Source organism: Arctopsyche grandis, chromosome 2 (genome assembly GCF_051622035.1).
Source record: "Arctopsyche grandis isolate Sample6627 chromosome 2, ASM5162203v2, whole genome shotgun sequence".
Taxonomy (NCBI): Eukaryota; Metazoa; Arthropoda; class Insecta; order Trichoptera; family Hydropsychidae; genus Arctopsyche; species Arctopsyche grandis.
This window is the reverse complement of record NC_135356.1, coordinates 12,176,672-12,187,055: the sequence shown is the minus strand read 5'-3', so window position 1 is coordinate 12,187,055 and position 10,384 is coordinate 12,176,672. Positions and strand designations below refer to the sequence as shown.

General features: G+C 35.5%; 1 protein-coding gene across 1 annotated transcript; it reads left to right on the top strand.

Moving 5' to 3' along the window:
* Positions 1–6,255: 6,255 nt before the first annotated feature.
* Positions 6,256–8,977, top strand: LOC143922652 (uncharacterized). The gene is made up of 3 exons (XM_077445987.1): positions 6,256–6,442; positions 6,516–6,698; positions 7,891–8,977. The coding sequence occupies exons 1-3, from the start codon at positions 6,335–6,337 to the stop codon at positions 8,284–8,286; spliced, it is 687 nt and encodes a 228-aa protein (XP_077302113.1). The 5' UTR covers positions 6,256–6,334; the 3' UTR covers positions 8,287–8,977.
* The last annotated feature ends 1,407 nt before the right edge of the window (positions 8,978–10,384 follow it).

The following is a 10,384-nucleotide window of genomic DNA, read 5'->3' as shown; positions in this document are numbered from 1 at the left end:
CGAAGCCCTTAAAGGCATAAACTAAGGGGGGCGAAGCCCTAGACGGCAATTGCTCATGGGGGAGCGGAGGGGCGAAGCCCTAGAAGGCAAAGGCGCAGGGGGGCGCAGAGGGCGAAGCCCTAGAAGGCAAAAATTTTTTTTATTTTTTTATTTAATTTAAAAATTTTTTTTAATTTTTTTTTTTTTTTAAATTAAATGTTTACTATTAGATTTGTCATGTTTAAGCGGTTTATATTATAAATACTGAGCGAAGCCGGGTAATACAGCTAGTAAATAAATATGCATGTAGTACATATGTAGTTATAACATAAATATTTTATTTAATTCGATGTCTTAATTTTAAATTATAGTTGATCCACTGTAGGAAGATACAAAACATATGTACATGCTGTTCCTTACACCGCCTCTCGACCAATAGCAATTCGTGCAGACAATAGAACATTGTACGTGCGAAATGATATTGGTCGAGGTGGGATAATATATTGAACATACAACTTTAGGCACATATCTGATTCTTAAGATGCTTATATACCAGGGGTGTCCAAAGCGTCGACAGGGATTGACCCGTCCACCGCATAACCATTCCTAGTCACCCGCCTGTCTGATGCTTCGATACTGCAATTTATTTGTTCGGTTTCATAAGATACAGTACAAAATTATATCCGTTTTGTTTTCCTTTCATATGAATTACCTCATTATAATTTTCCATACAACATAAGAGATTGCTTGAAATACAAACTCGAAAGCACCATCGCACCCATACCTACATATATACCATTGCATTATCCATCAGCAGGTTTTGTGCTCAAAGATATTAAATTCAGACTAGTTAATTCTTTTCGTGGAAGCAGTTTGCAAAGACGAAAATTCAGAGCATTACTAAAATAATGTAAATCTGATCTTGGGGAATTACAATTGCAGACACTGATGAAAAGTGACTGAGCTGTGATTGAGATTGAGAGCCATGAGCTGAGATTCGTGGGTCTTTATCCATAGTTCATATTTACGAACTGTAAAGCTTATATTATAAGCATATTGCCTGCATTAATAAAACTTTACTACTTTTAGTGTTAGTAGACTGCCGTCAATAATTTCATAAACAGATCCGATCGCCCGTAGTGGTTAAAAGATCGGCCACCCATGTTACATACGATGAAAGTAGAGAAGCAGGTTGGTTTTGTGTTGTATTTTATTTTACATATATATACGAGTATATCAGGAAGCCTAACAGGTAGACCCCAATGCACCTTCCTAGACAATTATTTACAAACATTGCAGCATTTTTATAACATAAATCGCTGTATTTCGAGAGGCTGAAAAATTAATTAATCCATAGACATCTATGTATTTAGACTTGTTCATAAATTTTTACATACTGTACATAAATCAAATTCAGATATTTGTGACATAGCGGGTAGAATGATTTTTGCCAATTTGATGGAGGAACCGTTTCAACAATGAATTCAACTAAATTGGCAAACGCTGATAAGAAACGATAGACTTGGAGTCACAAATATCCAAGTCTAACCAGCAGTATTAAAGATTAGCACGGGATTGAACTCGGTAACCTCTCAGTGCCAAACAAAACGCAACCACCGAGCCATAATGCTGGCTGTATGTGCCAAAATGAAAGGCTAAATCAAAACAAGCAGATGACACGCTGTCCCAAAAGCTTGTCCTGCTTCAGTTCGGGAACGCTGATTGATATTTCGCTGCAGAAACGAAATCCGTTGACCTGCGGCAGCAACACACATCTAAGTGCTCCACCGTATTCAATACAGGATAGTATCCCTAAACATGTATGTAAGTATTATGTGATAAGACAAAAGTAACACATCACTAGATCTGGACTGAACAGAGGTTAGATCAATACCTCCCATCAAAGGTCTTGCAAGTGTTCTGCCGACATGGTGAATGAAATACTACTGAAAAATAACATTTGAAGCATTGAGAATTAGTATAAAAACGTTTATTTATTGCATTTTTGCTTTAGTGACATATCAAGTTACCCCTAAAACGTCACAATGCTTTACCAATATTAGTTATATTGCATATGTACATGGCGTGTACATATGCAATATAACAAATTTATAACACAGAATAAGGACTAACCATATTATTAATATTTTTAAACAATCAACGAATCGATCGTCTTCTAGCAAATGTATCTGGAATATCTGATATCATCGATAAAATCGTATGATGATTGAACTTGAGACCTTGTTGGCAATTTAACCATCATCATGTATGTGCCTAGGATAATGATAATACTGACGAGTCTTTTCGCTATAAAATGACTCTCGATTCGCAAAAAAAAAGTGTAAAAAGCTTTTCTTAAATGCACTGTTGTTCATATGAGCGTATTAACAATATAGTTAAATGAAAACTAATTATTTAATGCAAGTTATGAGTCTCATTAGTATCGCTTCGACTTGTGTTTGCAATTTTCTGTGTGTAATAGGGTTTCTGACCCGGGTCGACCTGGGACAGACATTCCCGGGAATTCACGGAATTTTTGTTGTCCCGTGTCCTTTGAAAACATACAACATTTTTACGACTGCACGAAGGGAAATAATAAATCAAATACACAAAGAATTGTAAAATATTCTCAAAAATTAAAATAGGAAAAAGAAGAAGCCTAAAACTGATTTTTTTTAACATAAATTTTAAATAATTCTGATTTTATACCGAACAAAACATTCTTTAAATGTTGTAATAAAATCGAATGTATATCCTACAGTGAAACTATTATGAAGCGAGTATATCCTTCTTGTATTGACGATTCCACAATGGAAGAAACTCTTTTAGATTCGGATGAAGATGAAACAATTGTGTTTGACGATGAATGGAGAATTAAATAAGGAGTTATCAATATAGTATTCTTAAGAAGCTACTTTAAATAAGTTTACTATCATAGTTACATTTTTTCGTGTTAATAGACATATTACGTATTGTTTTGTAAATAAATAAATATTTTTTTATTAATAAAAAATATATTAAATTGAAAAAAAAAATTTTTACATGTGTCCCGGGATCCCGAGCTCCGTCCCGAGTCCCGGGAATTGAAAAAGTCCGGAAAATCAGAAACCCTAATGTGTAATGATGAGCGATAAAAATTTCGTCACACGACAAAATCGAAAGTGAAGTAAGAAGAGATTAGTAAAAACAAAGCAATCTTATCCATTCCGGCCACCGTGTTTAGCTCAACCTTCCGAGCATGAATGAGTTCATCGTCATGAGTGAGAATACCTAAAAAATAAAATAAATAGTTTCTCAATGTGTTTCGATAAGTGAATGTTTCAGTTTCAAATTAATACTTAATCAAATTAAATTACAGTAATGATAATTTGTCTTACAACAGCCTTAAGGTTACCTTGGATATCATTTAAACATACATATGTCTTGTTCACCTTTCATCCATTCTTAAAGTCCACTTCAAATTCTTCATTTCTTCAACTCTAGTCACACATTTCAAATGCTGTGCCTTATTGTTACAAAGCGCATAAAATACTTGATTGAAACATATATAATATATGATTGTTTTAAACATTTTGAAGAACCTGTTTTCTACTTATATTTACACAAAAGATATCATTAATTTATATTTTAAAATAAAAAAGTCATAGAAGTGTTCAATATTTTTACACGCTTTAAAAAATTATTGGAAATCGATTAATGCAACATTTTAACAGTCAAGGTTTAAGTTTTGCATCCATACATCATTAGTGGCGAAAATCATTGACCAAAATTCTCTTCTTTTGGTTTGAAAACATTCTTAATACAATCTAACTTCAATCATATCCTCTTCAGAATATATACGAAACATAAATAGAGATTTGAAAGCTGAAAAGTACTACAAATGAAAGATAAAATACCCGACTGTAGATTCCAATATTCATTTTGAACTGGAAATTAACAGATTTTGAGAAATCGACCGAACAACACCAAGATATAGAAAAATCGCGCGATTTAAAAAACACATATATCTCCGAATTTCTCCAATCAACACTTTTTATTACCAGATTCGTGTTCACTGGGCATTGATCTATAAGAAAAGTCATATCTCGTCTCTGAAACATGTTAAAAGTCGTCATTTGTCGAACAGTGTAATTGAATTAATGAAACTCTGAAAGATTCGAATTAGGCATTATAATTAAATATCTTATGTGCTACGTACATGGATGTATTTAAACGACTAAGATTTTATATACCTGGTGATATAAATTGCACATTCACTCGACCTCTATGTCACATTGTTTGATGCGAGATTCTAAATCTAATACATAATTTCGAAAGAGACTTTGTATGTAAGTATCATTGGTTGGGAACTTCGTAAACAGTACAAAATTTCTATGACGACAATTCAATTGGTTGAATATTATATTCTTTTTCGATTCAAATAAATTTAATAAAAACCAAATGAATATTTAGATTCGCCATGTTTAGGCTGTTTATATTACAAATACTGGGCGATGCCGGGTAAAACAACTAGTGTCCAATAAATATGGCGTGTCCATCTCCTTCGTAAATGGACCTGAAAGCTGGACCCCAATAATCGTGAATACAATTTAATAAGTTTTGTTTGTTCAAAAACAGAAAACAAACAAAAATTTTAGGAAATACGTAAATAATTTTAAGACTTTTGCTTTAAGTTATTAAGGTGTGTAAAACCTGAATCGTCACACTGGCCACGGTTGAAAAATCGTTCTGACATTTAACATCAAATAAGTGTAATAATCCAAACCAGCTGTCAAATTGATGCTAGTCACTGCAGCCAACGTTCTCATAATACGACATAAATCGTAATTCGTAAATTGAAATACGTTTTTTTCTAATAGTAGGAGTTTAGGACAGAGTTTAAGATATTGTTATTATCAGATGCGCATAAATCTGTCGAAAAACATCTAAGCACTTAGAAAAACATTTTAATATTTTTAAAGTTAAATTACCTATGTATACAGCTTTTATTTTACTGGTAAGTATTTAAGTCTATTTTTGTCAATATAATAATAAGAAAGGTCAGTATTTACATTGAATCCGTCCTTCAGTATTCAAGTGGTCAGTATAAATAATAAAGGTTGTGGCTATTTGCAGGTACTATATCTGCAAATTATACATATGTGAACCAGGCAGTATATGTATGAGTATTTCATCAGGTAAAAGTGGAGTTAATTCAGGGCACGGCAATACTATTGGCATCGCGAAGAGTAGCCAATCAAAGAATGGAGCGGGTTGACCGAGCCTTCCTTCCGACCTAGCGGTCTCCGCCCTGTCGAGGATTTTCACTTTTACCAATTATTGGCTATTTTCATACTATACTATATCTGCGACAGGCGCAAAGCCTTCTGCGCATGCGCGTGAACTATCACTGTCAGCGTGTTTACTGTTAAAATTTTGTTTTAAACCTCTTAAAATTTAGTTCGAACTCGTAAAGTGACGGAGAGTAAAAAATATAATCCAAATTAGTTCATATTATTAATTGTTAGAAAATTATTATCATATACACCCATAGAAATAGAATGTATAGAATGGCCATTGTTAACAAAAGTACCGTCTAAAAGCGAGCCATCGAAGAGAGAGACGGAAAGTCAGAAGAGAGACAAGAGAGAGAGAGAGAGAGACAAAGCTTAGCAAACAATGAACAAACTCTGCCGCGCAGAATTTTTGTAACAACATTTTTGGAGGCTGAGAGCGATTCTATGCATTCTACTTCTATGTATACAACGAAAAAATGTAAGAAATTATAATCGGATTATAAGTTCACGCGCATACGCAGAAGGCTTTGCGTCTTTCGCAGATATAGTACATGAAAATAGCCAATAATTCGCAGATATGGTGCCTGCAAATAGCCAATAATTCACAGATATAGTACCTGCAAATAGCCACAACCAATAATAAATGGTCAGTCTCCAAACATAAACGGTGAGTATTAATGTTAAATGGTAAGTTTTATTTTGAAGAATGGCCAATATTACTTTTTGGCTGGTATCACTACAAGGTTAATACGATCTGGATAGACAATTTCATCCAACAGGCATTGCAGTTATTCCACTTGTTATTTATGTTGAAGATAGATAATATAATAATGACCATTTTACTAAAAAATAATCACAACAAAATTTCTACAACAAAAAACAATGAAGTATACAATTAAAATAACTTTGATGATTTCTTTATTAAATTTTTTTATTCTATATATCTACTTATCAGTAAATTTAGCTTTGCCCAATTGTCACTCATTTTGCTACTGGTGTTGAGGTATTGTCAACATAAAAAAAAGTTTGTCTTGACGTCTCGGGTCAGTTGTCACTTGGACATTTGTATTTACAACAGCATGGAGTGCAGACTTTGTCTGTGCTCTGCTCCACTCGATTCTTCCGTCTCCATCTATGACGACCCTCATCCACTGGTTCAGCGCATTCAGAAGTGCTGTCAGATGCCGGTCCGTTATGGGCATTTTTAATCCATTGCTATTAAAATTCGTTACCATTCGTTGTTATCATCCTCATTTGCAGGTTGAGAAAGGTGACAATTTGCCAGATACGATATGCTTGGTGTGTGTCAAAAATCTAGAATTAATTAACACTTTCCGGAACGTTTGTATTCAAAGTAACGAAACGGCGAAGCTGAGGTTAGTTGAACGTGTGCAAATTAAGACGGAAGAAGTTTTACTTGAAGATTTTAAATGGAAAGATGAGGTAAATATTCGTTTTATAGAAAATATAAATTTAGCGCCCAAGTTAACTATAGAGGGGCTACATACGCTCCGAAATACCTGAGAGGTCTACCGTGATGTTGACGCAGACCGTAACGTGTGTAGGAAGATTCACCTTGAGGTCGAAGAGCGTACAGGTCACCTGACATCGTACCAAATTCTGTTCATTCGCCTGGGTAGAAGTATGTTTTACTGTCTCTTTATCCGGGATGTTCAAGGAGTTGTTCTGAAGTCTTTCAAAAAAAATAAGTGTGTTGTAGAACTCCTCCGTCCGAAAATCTTCCATTAGTTCTGAAATTACACATGATAAATGTACAATTTGCATCCACTAATGCCATTAACACTAAACTGTGGCGACCTTTGTAGTTATAAAATTGCGAACCACTTCCACTCGGGCGAATAATATTTGCCCGCGGCAATAAAATCCCTTTGCCCGCGGCAATAAAATAGCGAACAAGCCCTGTACGCGGCGGCACCTTTTTCGCGAATTTGGCAATCGAGTTTTCGACCTTAAATACAGATTTTAATATTTACTCAAGTAACCAGATATGTTAATTAACACATAAAGTATTATTTTAAACAATAAAATACATAATATATCTCGTAGTTTTGGCTTAATTGTCAAATAATCATTGTTCATACAATTGAGAGGTATCGTCTCAATTGTATGAAGACGTGACGTCACATAAACGAGGTTTCAGTATGGTTCCACAAAAAACTAATTTTGACTGGTGTATATTCATTTTAAGCAAATTGAATAGATGGCATTCAACTCTCAGTAATATATTCAACCAATTTTGAACCTTAAAACGGTTGAAATAGGCGCATATAAGGCTCAAAATCCCGTGCAAAGTTCAGAAATTCTATGGAAGACAGCCGCGCTACAGACTTGTCGCCCAAAGCATCCATAGAAGACGGCCGCGGGCAAACGGTTAACGTGTTATCCATCCAAGCTGCCGAGACAGTGCGGGAAATTCCAATTTTCTTCAAAATCCTTTGCTATGCTTCTCCATTCTTCTGTCGTTTACTGAAACTGAAGAGAACAAATATAAACAAAAATATTTATTTAAGGATTATTGTTTCAAAATGACTTTTCGTAGTAGCTACTAGATATATCTACATATAATATAAAATGTATGCATAAAATCTAAGGAAATTACGATACATTGTTACAGGAACGTGATAGTGATTTTATGCCCCCTATTGATTCCGCTTCTGAAGATACTGTAGACGTAAGTGATAGAGCATCGCTTTCAGTAATAAGTGATAACACTGCAGGAGGGGACCTTACTGTAAACTCTCCAGCATCGACATCTATGCCCCACACAAGAACAAGACCACCTAAACGACCTTATTCTAATACAGCACTGGTCACTGATGTACTGAAGACAGTTAAAGAACATTTTAAGTGTAAAGAAGATCGCCACGATTTTTACGCCAAACATGTTGGCAATGTATTACGGGAAGTTACCAAAATGCAACGAATCATGGCAGAAAAACTAATTGGTGAAGTTTTGTTTGAGGCTCAAATGGGCACTTTAAATAAGTCCCATACATTAACCAATCAATAGTCATAATTCCACACCTACTCCTTCCATTTCAGCAGATCCAATGCAAACTCCCCAATATGTCTACTCCCTCTTCATAACACAACTCATCTCCCTCTTCATACCTGGGAAATACGGATGATTTGTATTGAGTTTTGATAATTTGTTCAAAAACCATTATAGACGGTATTAATACTACACGACTCATATTCACATTACTTTTTGTTTATTTTACATGCGTGCCAGTTGGCGTAATTTAAAACAATTTAAAAAATAAAAATTATTTGAATGTACATATGTATATGTACATTCCTTGTGTAGAAACGTTTCGCAAACTATGTTCCGAGGAACACCAGTGCTCCGTGACAATTTGGAAAGGTTTTATACACTGCAACACATTTAAAGTTATTCATATTGAAAGGCGAGTGATGATCAATCTCCACTGATGTTTAAGTTAAATTTTAAAGTAGATGAAGAAGTTTCCAAAGTATTTTTAGATCACTATGTTACATATGTACCTTGAAAACAACTCGTTTGTAATATTTTCCAAAGGACGATTTCTGGGTTCGGAATCCATTTTCCGTGACAGCTAAACCACACTGACGTAGTATGGTCAGATCATCGTCCGCTTTTTGTTATAATTGCTTCGAATGGTCTGAATCGTTCGAGACCATATCACAATTATCGTCATCGCGACATTGCAACTTGGATGCCACGCAACCCTTCCGACATAATTGCATATTCACTAGAAATAATTAACTCTTTGGATCGTATTGTATGTGATAATAATCTTCAAAATTGCAATTTGAGAAAATGCACTGATACTGAGCATAGGACTTCCATTAATTACCTCTATCACTCGATTGTAGATGTGTTGAGAAATGCCGCTTCGACATAATTTTCTTCACCAACGCATCAGTATAATGATAAGAGGTTTAAGGTGGTTCCTGGTTGGAACGATCAGGTAGCGGCACGCTACCTAGATTCGAGGAACTCATTTATAGAATGGGTCGCAGCGGGCCGCCCTTCTACAGGAGAAATTGCCGACCGACGTCGTCATGCTAGGCATGTTTTTAAAATTGCACTGAAGGTATGTCAACGCAACGCTAATCAGAGTGTTATGGACAAGATAGCTCTATATCATAGAAATAAAGACTTCAAGCAATTTTGGAATGCTACAAATGCTATTTTAGCAGTAAACAGTACTATCCCGGTACATATTAATGGAATCTACAACCATCGGAGTATTGCCAATATGTTTAGCAAGCATTTCAAAGAGTCTGTTTCGGATTTGATGGGCAGGGCTGATATGGTTATGTCTATCTCAGAAGATTCGTTTTTCGTCATAACTGGCGAAGAAGTTGAAACTGCGTTAAGGTCAATGTCTGGAGGGAAAGCAACTGGTTGGGACAGCATTAGTACGGATCATGTTCTGCATAGTGGTAAGAATTTCTTCATCATATTAGCAAGGCTTTTCAATGTGATGATTTTGCATGAACATGTACCTGAAGAGTTTTCAAGGACGACTATTGTTCCTGTCCTCAAGTCATCAAAGCTTGATGCTTCAGTCATTGACAGCTATCGTCCTATTGCTCTAGCCACCATTTTATCTAAAATTCTAGAGAAGATATTGAGTTGCAGATTAAGTGGCTACCTTTTGTCAGCTGATGAGCAGTTTGGATTCAAGAAGCACTCGTCGACGGACATGGCCATCTACACTTTAAAACAGGTAGTGGATTTTTATACATCGCGAAAAACTTCCGTATACGCCTGTTTTCTAGACTTATCCAAGGCCTTCGATCGAGTGGATCATGATCTACTTTGGTCCAAACTGTTAAAAAGGGGAGCTCCAAGTCAAATCGTAAGGTTTTTAGCATCCTGGCACCGGAATCAGTTCAGCCATGTACGCTGGGGGAATTCATACTCTGATCCCGCTTCTTTGAAGTGCGGGGTTAGACAGGGTGGGTCAATGTCTCCTGGCTTATTCAACCTTTACATGGATGAACTTTCACATCGCCTTCGACAGACTGGAGTTGGTTGCCACATAGGAGGAATATGCAGTAACCACATCAGCTATGCGGATGACATGGTGATCTTGGCGCCTTCTCCGTCAGCTCTGAAT

Excerpts from the sequence above, each read along its gene's own strand:
- LOC143922652 (XM_077445987.1), top strand. The coding sequence starts at position 6,335 with ATGGAGTGCAGACTTTGTCTGTGCTCTGCTCCACTCGATTCTTCCGTC. Across the intron at positions 6,443-6,515 it reads AGAAGTGCTGTCAGATGCCG|GTTGAGAAAGGTGACAATTT; the intron begins GTCCGTTATGGG and ends CCTCATTTGCAG. Across the intron at positions 6,699-7,890 it reads ATTTTAAATGGAAAGATGAG|GAACGTGATAGTGATTTTAT; the intron begins GTAAATATTCGT and ends ACATTGTTACAG.